The sequence below is a fragment of the Bubalus kerabau genome, chromosome 21 (genome assembly GCF_029407905.1).
Source record: "Bubalus kerabau isolate K-KA32 ecotype Philippines breed swamp buffalo chromosome 21, PCC_UOA_SB_1v2, whole genome shotgun sequence".
Taxonomy (NCBI): Eukaryota; Metazoa; Chordata; class Mammalia; order Artiodactyla; family Bovidae; genus Bubalus; species Bubalus kerabau.
In genome coordinates, this window is record NC_073644.1 from 44107133 (window position 1) to 44126421 (window position 19289).

The window sequence follows — 19289 nt, forward strand, 5'->3', positions numbered from 1 at the left end:
CTCCTTTCCCATGAGGCTGATGACCCGGAGCTGAACAGATGTTAAATGACAAAGTGTCCATCCTGGCTAGAGGAAGACAGCTGAAAAGCTTCTGTGGATCTAAGCTGTCAGGGGAATCTATCCTCGCTGATGCTGGCAGCAAGGAAGTTGGCTACAGACACCAAATTCCCTCTGCAAGGAGGTGCCTGGGGCTCAGAAAAGCAGGAATATGGCCTGAAACCTGTCAGAAAGAACACGCACCTAGGGATTCATCATCTCACACTTATTTATCAAGCACCGTCTCTGGATTAGGCTCTACTAGGTGTCTTCCTTCCCATTAAAGTACAAGGAGAATGAAGTAAATATCACACCTTTTGTTGTTGTTGTTCAGTCACTAAGTCGTGTCCAACTCTGTGACCCCATGGACTGCAACAGACTTTCCTATCCAGACTTTCCTACCCCTCACTATCTTCCGGAGCTTGCTCAAACTCATATCCATTGAGTCAGTGATGCCATCCCACCATCTCATCCTTTGTCGCCCCCTTCTCTTGCCCTCAATCTTTCCCAGCATCAGGGTCTTTCCTAAGGTGGCCAAAGTATCGGAGCTTCAGCTTCAGTATCAGTCCTTCCAATGAAGATTCAGGGTTGATTTCCTTTAGGATTTACTGGTTTGATCTCCTTGCTTCCCAAGGGACTTTCAAGGGTCTTCTCCGGCACCATAGTTTGAAAGCATCAACTCTTTGGCGCTCAGCCTTCTTTGTGGTCCAGCTCTCACATCCATACATGACTACTGGAAAGACCATAGCTTTGCTATACAGACACCTTTACATAGCATTAATATTTATTACAATTTATATATATAATGATGATACTGATTTATACCACATTAAGTCTTGTTGAGCAAACTCTGGGAGACAGTGGAGGACAGAGGAGCCTGGCATGCTACAGTCCACGGGGTCACAAAGAGTCAGACACAACTTAGTAACTGAACAACAACAAAAATCTTGTTAATGAAAAACAAAAATATACTTGATATCAACTTGCAACATGTTGGGGCTGTGATCACCAATCACATCTATGATCTATCCCCCCAAATATATTACAAAACAGCATAAGAGGGAACTGCCGCGTCCGTGAACAAGAGTGAGAAGTGACTCAGAAGCCACTCCATTGCTCGTCTCATCAGTAGTGAGCACATTAGAGAGCAAGGTTTATTTTGGAAAGAGGTTTGCTGCATCCCAGACACTGACATTTACCCTGCTGAGAGAATAAGCCTTGCATCAGTTGGACGCCCCTTTCCCACCCCATGATGGATGGAGTTCAGCATCTAGGGATGCTAGATCTGAAACCTAGAAAAAGAAGTGCTCAAAAAAATTAAAATTAACAGCGTATCGGGGACATAAGTGCTCTCTTGTCCTCTTTGGAATGAAGAAATATTTATTATAGGCTATCCCCTTTCCTGGGACCACCCCTGCCCCATCGTTCTACGTAAATCCAGGGGAGCACTCAGGGGTGACACAGCCTCACCATTTGTCTCCTGATGGAGGCTTTGGCTAACTGTCATCATGGTTTCAGCAAGAGGAAACGTGGGCTCCTAACCACCTAGGAATCTTGCTCTGGGGTCACAGAGCGTATTAAGCAGATGACAGTGTTGATTTTCCTTTGTGAATCCCTGACGGCTTAATTCCTTAATGCTTAAACCAACTAAAGAACAGCATGATTTTCTAAGAGAAATGAAGCTTCCGCTCTTTTGTGTTATTAAACCAAGACAAATGAACACCCTGATAGCAAACAACTCTTATCTTTAGAACCTATAGTTGTTTGCCTCTTCTGCTCTTTCAAAGCACATAAATTTCTTCCTGGCTAAGTTTCCACAAACAGTGACTGATGGTGAACAAAGGGTTCCTGGACAGTTTGTGTTGAGATAGTAAGACCATACCCAGGGCCTAACACAGAGATGGTGTCCAGGAAACAGTGCTAGAAAGAGAGAAAGGGGAAAGTCAAGTTTTATCTCAGGTTACCTGCAGCCTTGATTCTGGAAGTAATTGTTTTCAAAACAGACTCTTGTTTTAAAACACAGTCTTCCTGCATAGATTCATAGTTAGGAAGAAAAAAATGGATAAAAATCAATTTAAAGTACTTAGTTGCTCAATCATGTCCAACTCCTTGCAACCCCATGGACTATAGCCCACCAGGCTTCCTGTCCATGGGAGTCTCCAGGCAAGAATACTGGAGTGGGTTACCATTTCCTTCTCCAGGAGATCTTCCTGAACCCAGAGATGGAACCCATGTCTCCTTCATTGGCAGCTCAGATTCCCTGAGCCATCAGGGAAGCCCATAAATCAACTTAGTTATTCTCAAAAGTAAATTAAAAAAAAAATGCTTGAAGTCTGTTTCCTTCTGCCTCCCCTTCAGTTGTATGGCAGACCACCCTCCCTCTTCAGTTTACTGATCTAACATAGAATTCCAGCAAAAATACCTATTGGTTTCCATGGTCCGAATATGCTGACATGCCTACTTCCTGAAAGCCAACCACTGAAGACACCTCTGCCACTCTAGACCCTGGAGTCAGACCTGAAGAGCTGCGTTTGCATCTGATTGTTGGTGACCAGATGCATGGATTCAGTGTTTACCCCAATTAGAAACAGAAGTCTAACAAACTTGAGTTCCAATGAAAAGTGGTCCTCTGGCCTGTCTGGATGGAAGCTGTCCTAGGAGCCTTCCTGTACACATAGGCGTGTGCACAGCCCAAGTGCCCGGCACAGATGGCACCAGGACACGGAAGAGCTGAGCAGGAGTCTGCATCTCAGCTGCTTGTCTTGAGACAAAAACGCCTTAGACCCCTCCCGCCCCCAATCTGTGTCCTGGGGCTTGCTCCTCACACCATAGAGTGTGAGTGACACAGACTGTTAACAGGCTATGGCTTAGAAAGGAGGCTCAAGGAGTCTCAGCGCCCACCACTATCCATTCACTGCCGTTGCACCTGTAAACTCGCGTGTTCCCCAAGCATCACCTCCCCTTCCACCCCTACAAACATCTTCCTCCCTGTGATGAGCTCTCAGAGTCTGTGTTACCTTGGAGAATGACTTTCTTCCCAGCAGTCAGTTACCCAGCCCCAGGCTCCCTGACCCTGAGGGTCCTTGGCGCCCTCCTGGCCCCTCATTGTCTATTTCCCTGTGTTCTCTCCCGTGCTGACCGGCCCCTGGCAGCGAGGCGTCCACGAAATCCGAGAGATCAGACAGTTCCACTTCACGGGCTGGCCGGACCATGGGGTCCCCTACCACGCCACTGGGCTGCTGGGCTTTGTCCGGCAGGTGAAATCCAAGAGCCCGCCCAACGCAGGCCCTTTGGTGGTGCACTGCAGGTGAGTGGGGGCCGAGTGAGGGCAGCGGGTGCGAGCCCCCTTGGGGTGATGGAAATGTTTGGGAACTAGACAGAGGCGATGGTCGCACAGCATTGCAAGGGTGCCAGGCGCCACTGAGTTGTACACCTTCTGGTGGTCATTCCACGTTCTGTGAATTTCACCCCAGCAAGGATCTAAGAGGAAGCAGCAGCGGGGTCCCTTCTGCCCCCGCTTACTGAGCCCCCCTCTCCGTGCAGTGCTGGTGCGGGCAGGACCGGCTGTTTCATCGTCATTGACATCATGCTGGACATGGCCGAGCGGGAAGGAGTGGTGGACATCTACAACTGCGTGCGGGAGCTGCGGTCTCGGAGGGTGAACATGGTGCAGACCGAGGTAGTGAACCCGTGTCCCCCATCTCCTCCCCCCCACCCCGCGTCCATGCCCGCCCAGCCTCAGGCCCCGCCCCCGCCACCCACGTCCCAGGGCCAAGGGGCAGGTGGGGATGGGGGGCGGACAGAAGTCGTGGTTCTGTTTTCAGAAACCCCCAGCAGAAAAGGCAAGGCACGTGGCCATCCTTTCTTCCCACCCTCCTCCTTCCTTCCTTTTCTTTCTTCTCTCATAAACACATGAAAAAGGCCAGGAGTCTGCCAGGTAACAGAATCTGCTCCCCAAGCCCAGCTTTCCCCTTGCTTCTGCGTCAAGGGTCCCGGTCGAGGCTCCGCTTTGAAGCCTTCAGGATTTCAATACCGTTTCTTTTTATTGTGTCTTTTAAACTAGCTGGTAACCAGAGCGAGACCACCCCTGAGAATAGGCAGGCATTTGCAGAGTGATTTTTAAGGGTAATCTCTGTGCATTTCCTTCTCTTCTGACTGTACTTAAAAATTCTGTCCAGTGAGTGGCCTGGCATCATGGGAATTTGCCCACTTTCTGGAAGCAGTCTGGAACTTCTCTAAATTAGAATTCAAGGTGTTTCAGGAACTCAAGTGTTTGAGAAAAAGTATCCCACCCTGCTCCTAGGAAATTAATGTTTTTACTAAGTCGCTTTAGTCGTGTCCAACCGTATGCGACCCCATGAACTATAGCCCACCAAGCTCCTCTGTCCATGGGATTCTCCAGGCAAGAATACTGAAGTCAGTGGCCATTCCCTTCTCCAGGGGACCTCCCTGACCCAGGGATCGAACCCACATCTCTAACGTCTCCTGCATTGACAGGTGGTTTCCCTACCACTAGTACCACCTGGGAAGCCCCAGTGTCTGAGTGATTTCCATCAGTGTGTTGAAGCCTTCTGCACTGAGCCCCTGCTTACCTCTCCTCCCGCTGGCCTCCGCATATGGCCAGTCACTAATGCCTGCCCTTCCTTTGGAGGGGAACAGGATTACTGGCCCTGGGACAGCCCACTCAGAGCGGCCAGGTCCCTTCCCCAGCCTTCTCTCCGGAAGGAAGGCGTGCTCTGTGATGGGTGAACCATTGTTCTCTGGTCCACGAGGGGCTACCTCCCCTCCTCCTCTGGTTCCTGGGAGTTACCTTGGTTTCTCTGCTTCCCCAGGAGCAGTACGTGTTCATCCACGATGCCATTCTGGAAGCCTGTCTCTGTGGGGACACCTCAGTGCCCGCTTCCCAGGTCAGGTCTCTCTACTATGACATGAACAAGCTGGACCCACAGACCAATTCGAGCCAGATCAAGGAGGAATTCCGGGTAGGTCGTGCTAAAGGGACAAGGCTGTGACCTTGCTCCTAAGAAGAACCTCAGAGTCGGCTCCAGAACCCTTGAGCCCTCTCAGCCTCAGCACTGTTGACGCTGGGGGCTCAGTTGTCCGTGGCCACGGGGCTGTTCTGTCGGGTGTTCAGTGGCATCCCTGGCCGCTGCCCACTGAATGCCTGAGCCCTGCCCCCCTATACACCACCCTGACAGCCAGACCATGTGCTGATGTAGTTAGTGTCCCCACATCAAGATCCACTGGTCTAGCAGAGCCAGGCCCTCCCCGCCCCTACCCCTGCTCAGGTAGCAGATGTCAGACAAACCCACAGTGTAACCCCGACGGCTAGACCAAGCCAGGCACGTTCAGGGTGCTTGCTGGCAAGAGTGCACGTGTTCTAAGTCGTTCAGTCGTGTCCACTTCTTTTGGACCCCATGGACTGTAGCCCACCAGGCTCCTCTGTCCATGGGATTCTCCAGGCAAGGATACTGGAGTGGGTTGCCCTGCCTTCCTCCAGAGGATCTTCCCGGCCCAGGGATCAAACTCGCATCTGTTAGGTCTCCCGCATTCGCAGGCAGGTTCTTTACCGCTAGTGCCCCCCGAGTGCCCTGTGCCATTTCTCATGCTTGCCTTGGGTCTGAATGCACCTGATTCCACACCTAACTCCAGCCTGACCCCTGCCAACCTCTTCCTCCAAACCCCGGTGTCCAGTCCTAGCTGGACTCATTGGCACCTGATCTGGCATACGCACAGCAGTCCTTGTGTCTGATGGGCTCTGCCCGTGCACAGAGTCCTGAAGACTAAAGAGGAAATAAAAATCTCATTGTGTAAGTGGGGTCCAGGAAGTGGGAAGTGGGGCTGTCAGCTGCAGGACACAGGGGGTCCCCTGAGGTCTGCACACGAGACGGGGTTCTCTTCCCGAGCGTGCCTGCTCTGTCCCCCAGACCCTGAACATGGTGACGCCAACCCTGCGCGTGGAAGACTGCAGCATCGCGCTCCTGCCCCGTAACCATGAGAAGAACCGCTGCATGGACATCCTGCCGCCTGACCGCTGCCTGCCCTTCCTCATCACCATCGACGGCGAGAGCAGCAACTACATCAACGCGGCCCTTATGGACGTGAGCCCCCCAACCCCCGCACCCCCTCCCTGGGCAGGACACGGCGGGATGTTCCTTTAGGGGCAGCACCTCTCCCTGGTTTCCTTTAAAGCCGTGAACTGTGTTTTCAGCGAAGTGCACTTCTGCCTCCGTTTCTGCTTCTGTGTTGGGACCGACGTTCTTGGTCTCTGGAAGACCCCAGTCCAGGAGGACTGATAAATGAGGGGTGTGTCAGCGGGGCTCTGAGCACTTCAATTTTTTAACCTGCTGGCCAGAGAGCAAGAGACAGCTATTAAGTCAGGAAGGCAGTGAAGTGGGATAATATGGTTTGCAGCATTATTTTAGTTCCCATTCCTCCTAATTTAGGCAGTAATTAACATGGGGGAGAAATTGCCTGTCAGCACAGATAGTACACAACCCATTACCTCCTGTCAGTCTATTTACTTCTAACTGAATAAGCATTTGCTATTCAATTGATAGGAAAAGTGAATGGGGATTTTCAGTGCTAATGCAGAAATTTTAATTCTATTGGTGCGATATCAGTAAAAAGGTATTTAAGCTTGTCTGACGCTCTGCAGAGCTGTCAAAAGCGTGTGTGTCCCTGGATGGCAGGAATAAGTAACACCATCTCACACATTTAAACAATAAGCGCACAGATTTTCGGAGAAACGGAACTATCTTAATCATGCATATTTTAAAGTAAAGTTAAATTTTCTCCATTAAATTAGTTATGTGTAGAGTCGACAATGCCTTTCTACCAGAAATACCAAACAAATTGTAGGAGGTACTTATTAAGTTTTCTGAGTATCAAAGTGAGGTGACTTTAGCATTGTTTTTCTGCAGATGAGTCTATTTTTGGCCTGTTTTGGCATGGACCATGGTGATAGAATTCACCAGTTGTTAAATATGTTCAGTGTTTTGTGTCACGAGCTCCCATGTGTACAAAATAACTTTGCTCCCTCCTGTCGCGTTCTCCCGGGTCCATTTGGATCTCTCTTGTTTTCATCTGCAGAGCTATAAACAGCCCTCGGCTTTCATAGTCACCCAGCATCCTCTGCCAAACACGGTGAAAGACTTCTGGAGGCTGGTCCTGGATTATCACTGCACGTCTGTGGTGATGCTAAACGACGTGGACCCTGCCCAGGTGAGATGCATGGACTGCGGCCGCCAGAGCCCGGCCCACAGTCCGGTCTGTGTTTTCTGTGTTTGCACATCAAGAATGCAGTCTCCTGGCAGCAGGTTACAAACCCCAGGCGAGGACAGGGAGGCAAAGATGCCTGTGTTACAAACCAGACGGGGGACTTCCCTGGCAGTCCAGTGGTTAAGACTGCACCTTCCAATGCAGGGGCTGTGGGTTCGATCCCTGGTCGGGGAGCTCAGATCCCACATGACTCATGATGAAAAAAAACAAAATATAAAACAGAAGCAATGTTGTAAAAAAAAAACTCAGTGAAGAGTTTAAAAATAGTCTGCACACACACACTAAAAAAAAAACTTTACAAAAAATAATAAAAATCAGGTGTAATTAGGGATGGCAGCAGAAAATAGTCTGAGACCAAAAAGATGGACTGAACTCAGAGACCGTGTGAGTGACGGGAAAACAGAGGGTCATAATCTGGGCTGTTCTCAAAGGATGGAAATGCTGACTGGAGAGAGATGCAGGGTAACAGGCAGTCAGGACTGACCCGGGGGCTGAAGGACATAGAGCAAGCCAACCAGAGACGATGAGAAAGGCCGTCAACCTCTAACACAGCCCCGGATCCGGGCTGGGAGTGTCTCCGAGCCTCCTGGCATGGCTCACCCGGAGCCCACAGGTGGCAGTTGGCCTAGCAGGGTGAAAAGAGTGGAGACTTTTTCATATCTAAGGGATAGCAATTACTTTTGTCAACTCTTTGGTAAAGATATATTAAAGAGAAATGAAACCGAGACTGGAAGATAAGGAAAACTGAGAATGATGAACGTGATTTGTTCGTAGCTCCTCTTCTTATACATAGAGAGAACTGGGCGGTGGTGACTCAGTATTAGTAATGGGGTTAGAAGGATTTTCCTAAAGGGAATTGTCAGGCCAGAGTGAGCTTGGGGGCCCTGGGAGCTGGATTTATCACTTTAGGGCCTGGCTATTCTAGTCACGGGCTGACCTGCCGTGACAGAGGCCCTTGTGGGAAGTTTGAACTTGGTGTGTTGTAAGAATAAACTTGTTCTGGAATGGAATTAATTTACTGTCTCACAGAGACAAATTAAAAAAAAAAAAAATGAAAGTCTGACATATTGCAGCAGCCAAAGTGGACAAAAATTTTCCTTCCTAAAATCCACTTTATTGTCATCAATCTGCCAAAAATGCCATGGACCTTCACTTCAGTCCTGTAATGCTTTTCATTGCATTTGAAACAATGCATTGTCTCGTTAAGGCTGTAGCCCAAAAGCTAGTTAATGAAATAATAATGATCGTGCTTGTCCTCATCTAGTCCTTTTTACTTACGGAGCTTAAATATTTCAGTAGTCTTCCATGGTGATCTTCTCCTCTCCGAAGAATGGGTGGCGACCATTTATAAAAACAAGCAGACACCACAGCTGGGGACCCTCCGTGACACAACCAGAAGTAGGACCGAGGGTTCAGGTTTCTAACTCACAATACCACACGTGCGGCTCCACTCATTCAGGGTTGCTTAGTCACAGACAGAGGCTAAGCGAGTGTTCCCTCTTCAGAATCATTTTTTTCCCCTAATGTGAATACTGAAATGCAGTGATAGACTGGTTTTTTTTTTTACCGTATGAGTGAACCAGATCAGTGGTTTACACACGTTCTTTCTGGACGACACTGTTGAATTCTAAAGCATGTTAGTCACTCAGCCGTGAACTCAGACAGTAAAGAATCTGCCTGCAATGCAGGAGACCTGGGTTCGATCCCTGGGTCGGGAATATCCCCTGGAGGAGGGACTGGCTACTCATTCCAGTGTCCTTGCCTGGAGAATCCCATGGACAGAGGAGCCCGGCAGCTACAGTCCATGGGGTCACAAAATATCGGACATGACTAAGCAACTAACACTTGAATTCTAAAGTCGCGTCCTAACCCACAGTTGTCTGGGCTCTTACCGAGCCTTGGCTTCCCCGGTGGGAGAGACCAAGGTCCCCATCCCGCTCAGCAGATGGAGCTGGTGCTGGTTTGGAGAAAGGATGCTCTTGGGATTCGGCCTTTTAGAGAGCACTAAACGGAGCATTTGAACTGAAAGTCTCTGCAATCGCGCAAGAATAGCACTCAGCTGCTTTAAGTATTTATAGGCCCAGTTCATGGACGTGTTATGCACTATTTAAGCCATTTTCCGCACGGTTTCCTTGGGCAGGATGCAGAATGCCATAATCCAGGGGCCCGCGCCAGCCGGGCCATTCGTGTTTCTCTGGTGAAAGTGACGAGCTTTAGATTGAGGGCTGAATTGGGAGGACGAACAGAAAGTAAGGCTGGCTCTGTCAGGAGAGAACGGGCAGGACAGTTCAGATGTGCATGCTAGGGCTTCTCTTCCCAACTCAGCTTCCCATCATATGCCTGTTAATTTTAACATGGGTACCCTGGGGGTCAAAGAGAAAATAAACTTCAGCAAGCTGTCTTTTGACAAGGCAGTTTTATAACTTGTCACCGGGAAGCTCTGGTGAGGAAGGAAAAATTTCGTGGAAACAATATCTTTTTTTAAGTTTATATTTATTATATAGTTGTGTGCTTAGTCACTCAGTTGTGTCCAACTCTTTGCAATCCCATGGACTGTAGCCCACCAGGCTCCTCTGTCCATAGAGATTATCCAGACAAGAATACTGGAGTGGGTTGCCATGCCCTCCTCCAGGGGATCTTCCCCACCCAGGGATCAAACGCAGGTCTCCCATACTGCAGGCAGATTCTTTACCAACTGAGCCACCAGGAAAGCTCTTTATATAGTTAGTTATTTTTATTTTTAACTGTGCTGGGTCTTCGTTGCTGCTAGGACTTTCTCTAGTTGCCGTGAGCTGGGGCTGATCTTTAGTTGCAGTGCACGGGCTTCTCACTGATGGCTTCTCTAGTTGCTGAGCACAGGCTCTAGGGTGCATGGGCTTCAGTAGTTTCGGCTCCCAGGCTCTAGAGCACAGGCTCAATAGTTGTGGCATGGGGGCTTAGTTTGCTTCACGGTATATGGCATCTTCCTGACCTAGGGATCGAATCCGTATCTCCTACATTGGCGGGTGGATTCTTTACTGCTGAGCCACCTGGGAAGCCCAGAAGCCTTATTTTCAAATAAATAAATGTAATTTCTAAAATACTATAGACTCAGCTCATGCAAAAAGGACCCTTAGTTATCCTACTTTCCTTCTTGATCATGAAATTCAAACCTTTAGCTTCTGTAACAGAGGGAGGGAGATGTCTTTGTTTGATCCACTGGAAACCATCTTGCAATCTTGGATATAAATCAACCTTTGTAACCTTCCATGATGAAATTTTAGATCCTTTGGAAAAGTCATCAGAAAAAGGAATTTCAGGCAGTAGATTCTCACCTTCATTGTACATCATTCTGCTTAAAATGAGATGTTTTCATCTACTCTTGGCTCAGAAGAAAGAGACTGTAAAATAATGAAGTGTTATCCTCTTGCCCTGCCCCCCAGCCATTTGTCCCTCTGGTAAATTGGAAAAAAAGAGTTAAATGCTGCTCCCAAAACATCATTGCATACCAAGTCCCCAAAGAAGCTTCATTTCAGACATTAAGTAGGGTCTCAGAGCTTTAGAAGGCTTCCCAGGTGACTCAGTGGTAAAGAACCTGCCTGCCAATACAAGAGATGTAAGAGATGTGGGTTCGATCCCTGGGTTGGGAAGATTCCTTGGAGGAGGGCAGAGTAACCCACTCAACAGAGCCTCTCGGGCTACATCTGTGGGGTTGCAAAGAGTCAGACACAACTGAACAACTGAGCATGCATGCATGCCTGCAGAGCTTTAGAACAGATTTGTGATAACAGACAGGGGTTTTTCTCACCTGTCTCCCAAGTTCAGTGTTGCTGCAGGGCAGTGGCAGTGACATCTGCCATCGTGCCTGGCACCCTGCCTGCCACACTCGTCAGCTGCTCCACGTTTCAGCAGAACTCCTGGTTCCCCGGTGTCACCAATACCTGGAGCGTGAGACGCTAGGAAATTGAGTTTTTAATTGAAGCCCAAAGCGGTTACTCTTATTCCGCCATGTTTCCTAAGTCTAAGCTGGGAGGGTTTGGGCAGAGCGTGAGAAAATGCAACCCAACACTGTTATCAGTATTTTGTCACTAAACAGCCCTGTTCTCAAAGTGATTACAAACTACTAGGTGGGCCCAGATGGAAGGCTGGAGACTGGGGTGTCAAGTGGGTCATCTCAAATGTCTTTGCTTTTGTAACGGCAGCTCAGGGCATCTCCCCAGGGCTGGAAAAGAGTGCCTTTCAGCAGCAAAAGAGATCTTACAGCGATGGTATTCAGTAGTGCCCACGTGACCTCCTTGGGAGGCAGAATTCCTCGTGGCTTAGTGATGCTTTCACAGAAAATAGAGAAAAAAGTACTAGATGGACGGGGGAATTAAGGGCTCAGCCAACAAGAAAGTCAACAGGTCAACTGGGGGGAAGGAAAAGAGAAAGGAAATGAAGTGAATGAGGGGTGTTGGGGCCTGATGTTGGTAGTGACCTTATCCAGACGTGAGCAGTAAATGTATTTGGACCATTAACCTCACGTTTCTGTGTTTTGAATCCAGTTGTGTCCACAGTACTGGCCAGAGAACGGAGTCCACCGACATGGCCCCATCCAGGTGGAGTTTGTTTCTGCTGACCTGGAAGAAGACATCATCAGTAGGATATTCCGAATCTACAACGCAGCGCGAGTAAGATCCGCAACCACCACGGCTGGTGTTGCGGTTTCATTATTTTCTCATCAATTGACTGGGTAGATGGTCTGGGTCAGTCAGTGTTCTGGGAGCCTGAAGGCCCATCTAGGAGTCTGTGAACAAAACAACGTTCCCTGACCCTGTGGAGCTTACGTTCTAAAGGGAGGAGACAGGAGAGGATGGACACAAAGATTGCCTGCTAGATTTGCTAGAAGGTACTGTGTGCTGTAGGAGAAAAATGGGAAAGCAGAAGGTGCCAGGCCTGGACCAGAGTGTGAGCAGAGGGGCCGTATGAATGCAGCCTGGCGGGCGTGAGGGGTAGCCACGTGCTCTCTTGCAGTTGGCTTTAGGGGCAGAAATGACAGTCAGTGCAAAGGCCCTGAGGTGGGGGGATTGTCTGGTGAGTCCCATAACAGCAAGGTGGCTGATGTGTCCACAGCCCAGGAGGAGAAGGCGGGAGTAGCTGCTGGGGCCAAGGTTGGGGTCCAGGGGGCAGAGGTCACATAGGGCCTGCAGGCCACCACCAGGATTGGGGCTTCCGCGCTGAAGTAAAGGAGGTGCCATCACAGGGTCCCGAGTGAAAGAGTCTTGTGCTCTAATCGAGCTTTTAGAAGGCACGCTCTGGCGTCTGTGCTGAGGACAGACAGTGAGAGAGCGGGTCAGCAGGCTGTTGTAATAATCCAGGTGGGAAAGGACAAGGGTAGACAGAGTGGCAGTGGCCAGGGGAGGTGGAGGGACTCTGATACATTCTGGCCTCAGAGCCAGTAGGATAGGATGGGCTGATCGGTTGGATCCCAGGGACTCACGAGCAGCTCTCAGCGTGTTGGTCCTGAGAACTGGATGGAACAGACATTAACCAGGTTAGGAAAAGCTGCGCAGGTAAGATTGTTAGGGGTTGGAGCACACATGGACAGAAGGCAGGTCAGCTGGGTACATGCTGGGTTTGAAGTGACTGTTTGATGCCTGCACTGGAATATCGTGGAGACCTTGGAATCTGTAAGGGTGAAATTCAGGAGCAAGGTCTGGAGACCCAGATTGAGGACTCACTGGATGAGACTGAATGAAACCTTCAAGAGAGAAGTGGAGAAGAGAAAGGGAGCCAAGGACTGAGCCTGGGGCCTGCATCAGAAAGAGTCTGACAGGAAGGGAGGCCAAGAGCTGTGGGGTTTGGTGGGGGTACAGCCAGGAAGGAAACAAGAGTGATCCCCTGTGTCGGGTTCTACCGGCAGCCACAGAAGATTTAGCCCAAGAGAGTCAGACTAAAATCATGTGGCCTGGTTATTTCTTGACTCCTAAAATTCTATTTAAATCCTCCTGCCAGTGCAGGAGACTCAGGAGACACAGACACAGGTTCTGTTCAATCCCTGGGTCGGGAAGATGCCCTGGAGGAGGGCATGGCAACCCACTCCAATATTCTTGCCTGGAGAATCCCATGGACAGAGGAACCGGGTGGGCTTTAGTCCATGGGGTTGCATAGTTGGATATGACTGAGCAACTGAGCACATACACATAATTCTATTTAATTACAGTGAAAGATTAACTATTGATATCTTAGCAAGAGTCATGCCAGTGAGCAGAACCGTGTTATACTCCCAGGACACAGGGTGTCATCTGTAACACTCTGAACTCACAGACATTGCCACATCACAATTTATCCTTTACCTTTAGTTTACCTGTTATTAAAGTCCAGCCTATTTACCACTCTCAGCCCAGTATGGTCAGTGCTCAGGTCGTGTGCTGTTTTTCACACGGTGTTTGCAAAGCTGTGAGCATTCCACTTTGCTTCTGTCTTCCCTCCCATTGGAAACACCTGGTGTTTTATATCAGCTCGCGATTCAGACTCCTAACTCCTCGGTCCATAGATGGTCCATTCATTAACTACAGGCAGGCCCTCCTTCCCTCGGGCCCACTGGCATGAGGAGGTGGGGTCAGCGTGCGGGAGCTTGGCCCTGAGAGTAACGCCTGCTTTTTTTCTCTCCACTCCCCTCCGATCACCTGGCCCTCTGCAGCCCCAGGACGGGTACCGGATGGTGCAGCAGTTCCAGTTCCTAGGCTGGCCGATGTACAGGGACACGCCGGTGTCCAAGCGCTCCTTCCTGAAGCTCATCCGCCAGGTGGACAAGTGGCAGGAGGAGTACAACGGCGGGGAGGGACGCACGGTCGTGCACTGCCTGTGAGTACACACATCCACCAGACGGACACCAGCCCTAACGCCTCGGCTCACTGCCTCTTGTTCATTATAAACGGAGAAGAAGTAAGCAGATCTGGGCGACAGCTTAGTTTGCAGAAAACAAGCACATGTGCATTTTACCTTTGGAGGGAATGTCGCTGCTATAAATTGAGCCCCAACCTTGTGACTGGAAGCCACTGCCTCCCGAAAAAAATACCTGGGTGGGTTCAGTGAGCTCCTTCCAGCTCTTGAGAGCACGTTGTTAAGCTTCGGGGAATTTTCTGAGCTGGTTGTGAAACTGTTGGTAACCTGAAATCCTCAGCGGCAGACGTGTTTATGTCACAGACGTCAGCAAATGCCACAGTCAGGGGGCCCTCCCCGTTATGGCAGAACTGGTTTACCAGCGCACTCATTGGTGATTCTGTTGGATTTCATGACAGAGGTTTCAAAGGAACTGTTTCCTTCTTCTTTGTGGTTTTAAGAGAATTTTGTTTTGTTTGCCTGGGGACAGATATATATTGGGAAGATTTGGTTACAGCCAGGGTCTGCAGACTGGTCTCCAGACCAGCAATTTTAACAAGTGCTAAAATGGGAGATCCTTGGCTGCAGAATAATGGTTCCCAACCTTGGCTGCACATCTGGGGAGCTTTAAAAAACAAACAAACAAACAATGCCCAGGCCACAGCAAAACAATTAAATCCAGATCTCTGGGGGTGGGAAGACTGGGCAACAGGGCTTTTTTAACTCCCGGATTATTTCAGCGTGAGGCCGAGGTTGTGAGCTGTGGCTCGAGTCTGCGTGCTTTTCAAAGACCTTCACCTGCATCTTCTCATGGGCGAGGAGAGGAGCTAATCAACCAGCTGGAGGTGGCTCAATGGGCAGCGATTAGAAAGCCTGGCAGTCTGGGGAGATGGGGAGAGTCTGTGGACACTGAGTATGAGCTTCCTTCTCTTTTCAGTGGAGCGTTGTTAACAAGCTCCCAGGGAGCTCTCTCCCAAATTGAAGGGAAGACAAAGCTCTGCTTCGGGGACACTGACCCTGGTTATAGCAACCAGCATGGCCGAGGGCTCGTTGCTCTCTGCTCGCTGCCGTATCTTGCGAGATGCCCCACCCCCAGTCCCCACCCCGGATCTGGGAACCCAGGACTCTGCCAACTCTCAGCACCAAATGTGGCAGGAAACCGCTGTCCCCTCAGAAACAGTCTTATGAAGCAACCAACACCGGCCCTTCATTAGAAGTCCCCCAACTCCTCCCCTCCACCTTCCCCTTCTTTCTCAGGGACCCAGTTCATTAAAATCATCTCCACCGAAAAAGCGTCCAGAAGGATCAATGAACTGCTCCCATCCCCGTTTTTATTCCTCTACTTGCAGACTTAACTTCTGATCAGAAGGTCACCTGTGTGAGGTGATACAGCCCCGGCGAGGATAATCGACATTTTAGTGAGAGCTTGTATTCAATTGATTAGGTTTTCTTGGGGATGCAAAAATGGTTTGCAGTTACCGATTTCTGCATCAGGAGCCTGCTAGCCTCTGAAACTAGGAACATCACACTTCTAGAAGCTTCCTGACCAGGGCCAGCCCTGGGACCCAAATGGCTGCATCCCACATGTATTAAGTTCACCTTAAAAATGCATTCCGGTATACAGTAGGTGCAGACAAATACTGTTTGATTCCACTTATACAAGGTGTACCTAGAAGAGTCAGACTCATAGAGTCATAAAGTATTAGTCCCTCGGTAAGTGCCAGGGGTCGAGGATGGGGGAGAATGGGGAGCTAGTGTTTAATGGCGACAGAGTTTCAGTTTAGGAAGGTGAAAGTTTTCAGGCTATGGACGATGGTGAGTTGTACACTGTGAAGGTACTTAGTGCCACAGAACTGCACAGTTAAATACGGTTAAAATAGTATGTTTTATGTCATGTGACTTTTACCACAATAAAAAAAATTTTTTTTTAATCATAACAGAAAAAAGGAGGGGGCTACATCCCAGTAGTGGGAGATCTGAGGCCCCAGGAGGGACTTGGAGGGAAGATGCAAAGACCCATTAACTCACTGCACCTTGTAGACCACCATGTAGACACACTCTCCAAGGCACAGCTATGACCCCAGACTGAACAGTTCCACCCCCTGCCCACGGGATACCTAAGACAGTGGCTGTTCTCTCACCCAGTGGACACTGCGGGCACCTGCTGCTTCTGCCCTCCTGCCAGGCGAGCCCCCGGCCCCTTCTCCTGCTGAGAGATCCTGGACTTCTCCCTGGGAACCATCCTCCCCACAACTCTGAAGTCCCAGCTGTTGCCATGGGGCTGCCATTTACTCTCTCCATATCACGGGGGCAGGGCGTGAGACCCAGGCTGGGCTCAATGCTGACTGTTGTCAAGATTTTAAAATCTTAATCTAAGGTTTTTTAGTTGTAGGAACAGAGTTAGGTTAAATCGGTATCCTTCAGTTCAGGCCAGGAGACGTTGCTTTGACCCACAGGCAACCTGCTGTCCACCCCGCCGCCACCGAGATGAGACCTTCTTCCTATTCAGTATAGCGCAGTGCCACCTACTGGCCGTGGGCAGGGTATCCATTCCCGGGACGCCCTTCAGGGCTGTGAACTGGATGGTTCACAGAAAGCAAGCAGGGAATTCTTTTTCTTTATACACGTCTTCCAGCTAATAAAACTAGTCGAAATGGGTAGAATTAAGGTCTCATGCTTTTTCAACCCTTGATGAAAGTAATGGATGTAGACAGTGGTCATCGACAGCTGCTGAAAGCGTTAGATGAAAAGCCAGTGGAGGAGAAACAGTGAGGTGTCAATGCAGAGAGAGATAAGAGACTGAAGAGCAGAAGAGAAAATCCAGGAACAGCCACACCTCAGGGTCCCCTGACTCACAGCAGGGTCCCACAGCAGCACACCACCTGCAGGGCAGTGATCTCCCTTCTCACGCTACCCAGAGAGCATCTTCAGTGCATGCTGTCTTTAGTGCAGACTTGCAAAGGAAGACAACAGGGCTTCTACAGAAAATCTTCACCCAAAGGAGTAATCAGAGATGAGTTACGCAGGACACAGAACAGCGGCCGTAAAGGAAGACATTGGTAAATTGGGTCGTTAAAGCTGAGCACTCCCGTTCATCCAAGGAGCGTGGAAGCACAAGACGGGACACTGACATTTGCGCTCCATACATCTGACAAAGAATTCCTAGCCAGATGCCAAAGAACTGCTGAATTCCACAGGAAGAGGACAGACAATCCAACTGTTGGGCAAAATGCTTGATGAGAACTTCCTTTTTTCAAAAAAGAATATCCAAATAGCCAATAAGCATAGAAAAGGCATCATTAGTTTTCAGAATATGCATTAAAATACAGCAAAATTGGGTGCCCCTACATTCTCACCAGAATGTCTAAAATTTAAACAAATAAATGGTTCTGAGCGTTGGGAGACTGTGGAGTAACTGGACTCCCAAACACTGTTGGAACAAAGTAAGCACGTACAACCATTTTGGAGCCATTTAAATAGCACATGTGTGTGCGTGCATGTGTGCTAAGTCCTTTCAGTTGTGTCCAGCTCCTTGTAACCCTGTGGACTGTAGCCCACCAAGCTCCTCTGTCCATGGGATTCTCCAGGCAAGAATACTGGAGTGGGTGGCCATGCCCTCCTCCAGGGGATCTTCCCAACCCAGGCATCAAACCCATGTCTCTGTCTCCTGCATTGACAGATGGATTCTTTACTACTAGTGCCACCTGGGATGCCCTTTAACAACATTTACCAAAGCTAAATATAAATATATCCTCTGAGCTCTTCTGCTGTGAGGTCTGTGACTGCAAAAATGACTCATAAATGCAATAGGAGACGTGCTTATAGCAAACATACTCATAATATGGGAAACTGCAAACAGCCCAAACATTCGTCAGCTCCTAGATAAAGAAATTATGCAGTAGTACATCCACTCAATGGAATTATTCTCAGTAACATAAGAAGAAAAGGCTTCCCTACTGGCTCGGATGGTAAAGAGCTGCCTGCAGTGCAGGAGACCCAGGCTCAATCCCTGGGTCCAGAAGATCCCCTGGAGAAGGGAACAGCTACCCACTCCAGTATTCTTGCCTGGAGAATTCCATGGACAGAGGAACCTGGAGGGCTGCAGTCCATGGGGGTCCCAAAGAGTTGGACACGACTGAGCGACTAACACACACAGTGTAGGAGGGCAAACTGCTGATACAACCTGGGTGCTTCCCACACAGTTGATGTTAAACAAAATAAGCCAGACTCAGAGAGTATATGCTGTATGATGCCATGTGTACAGAATTCAAAAACAGACAAAAGAAACTAATGATGCCAGACCTGAGAACAGAGATTATCTTGAAGGTGTTGGTGGTTTTGGTGAGGAAGGAATATTGGGGAGAGGGGATCCAGGGGGCTGATCGTGGTCTGTATCTTGATCCAAATGGTAGTTAATCGTATATGCATTTGCAAAAGTTAACTGGGATCTATACTCAACCACTTGTGGATTTAATTCTAGGTATTTTATACTTTATTTAAAAAACTGATTTGGAACTTAAGCATGGGATGATCAAGCTGGCATTGGAACACAGTGATCAATCTTAAAATCACAAGACAAGGTGATATCCTATGCCTGCTTCCTAATGAAAGTTCACTTATAAAGTATATTTATCCAGAAAGAAAAAAATCCTGAATTTCTTATGAAACTCTGGAGCTAAATCCCAATTAACAGAAAGCACAGGATTAGAGATTGGTAGGTTAAATGATTCTCAGAGATGCAATGAATGAGAATAACCCAGAATGTGGGGCTGTCTGCAGGGAAAATGACCCCATTTCCTCAACAAATAAATTGCCAAGAGGAAACAATGAGAGAGCAAAAAGAACCCACAGATTAAAATAAACTTGCAAGACTTGTCAACCGAATGCAGTGTGGACTTTGCTTGGATGAGGATTTGAAAAAGTCAACCGTAAGAAAAAGTCTTAAATAACATGGGAAATTTGGACAGTACCTAGAAATTTGATTCCATTAAACTGTAGTGTTTATTTTAGGTGTAATAACAATGGTATGGGAGAAGGCAATGGCACCTCACTCCAGTACTTTTGCCTGGAAAATCCATGGGTCGCTAAGAGTCGGACACGACTGAGCGACTTCACTTTCACTTTTTACT

At 48.8% G+C, this 19289-nt stretch overlaps 1 protein-coding gene and 1 long non-coding RNA gene across 9 annotated transcripts in view; one reads left to right on the top strand and one right to left on the bottom strand.

Moving 5' to 3' along the window:
• PTPRM (protein tyrosine phosphatase receptor type M) overlaps positions 1 to 19289 on the top strand; it is a 661836-nt gene that overhangs the window by 631107 nt on the left and 11440 nt on the right. For all 7 annotated transcript variants that reach the window (XM_055559596.1, XM_055559598.1, XM_055559597.1 and 4 more), the window contains 7 exons: positions 3189 to 3343; positions 3580 to 3715; positions 4869 to 5018; positions 5964 to 6137; positions 7129 to 7260; positions 11841 to 11966; positions 13979 to 14142. In XM_055559596.1, the coding sequence (XP_055415571.1) occupies positions 3189 to 3343; positions 3580 to 3715; positions 4869 to 5018; positions 5964 to 6137; positions 7129 to 7260; positions 11841 to 11966; positions 13979 to 14142 (1037 nt within the window). The remainder of the gene's footprint in view (positions 1 to 3188; positions 3344 to 3579; positions 3716 to 4868; positions 5019 to 5963; positions 6138 to 7128; positions 7261 to 11840; positions 11967 to 13978; positions 14143 to 19289) is intronic.
• On the bottom strand, positions 6300 to 13755 carry LOC129636232 (uncharacterized). Of its 2 annotated transcripts, none has more exons than XR_008706819.1 (4): positions 13643 to 13755; positions 11815 to 11915; positions 11105 to 11237; positions 6300 to 6383 (listed from the first exon to the last, which is right to left on the bottom strand). It is a non-coding gene; the product is annotated as an uncharacterized LOC129636232 (long non-coding RNA). The 2 variants fall into 2 exon arrangements; XR_008706818.1 differs by lacking the exon at positions 6300 to 6383 and adding an exon at positions 9523 to 9680.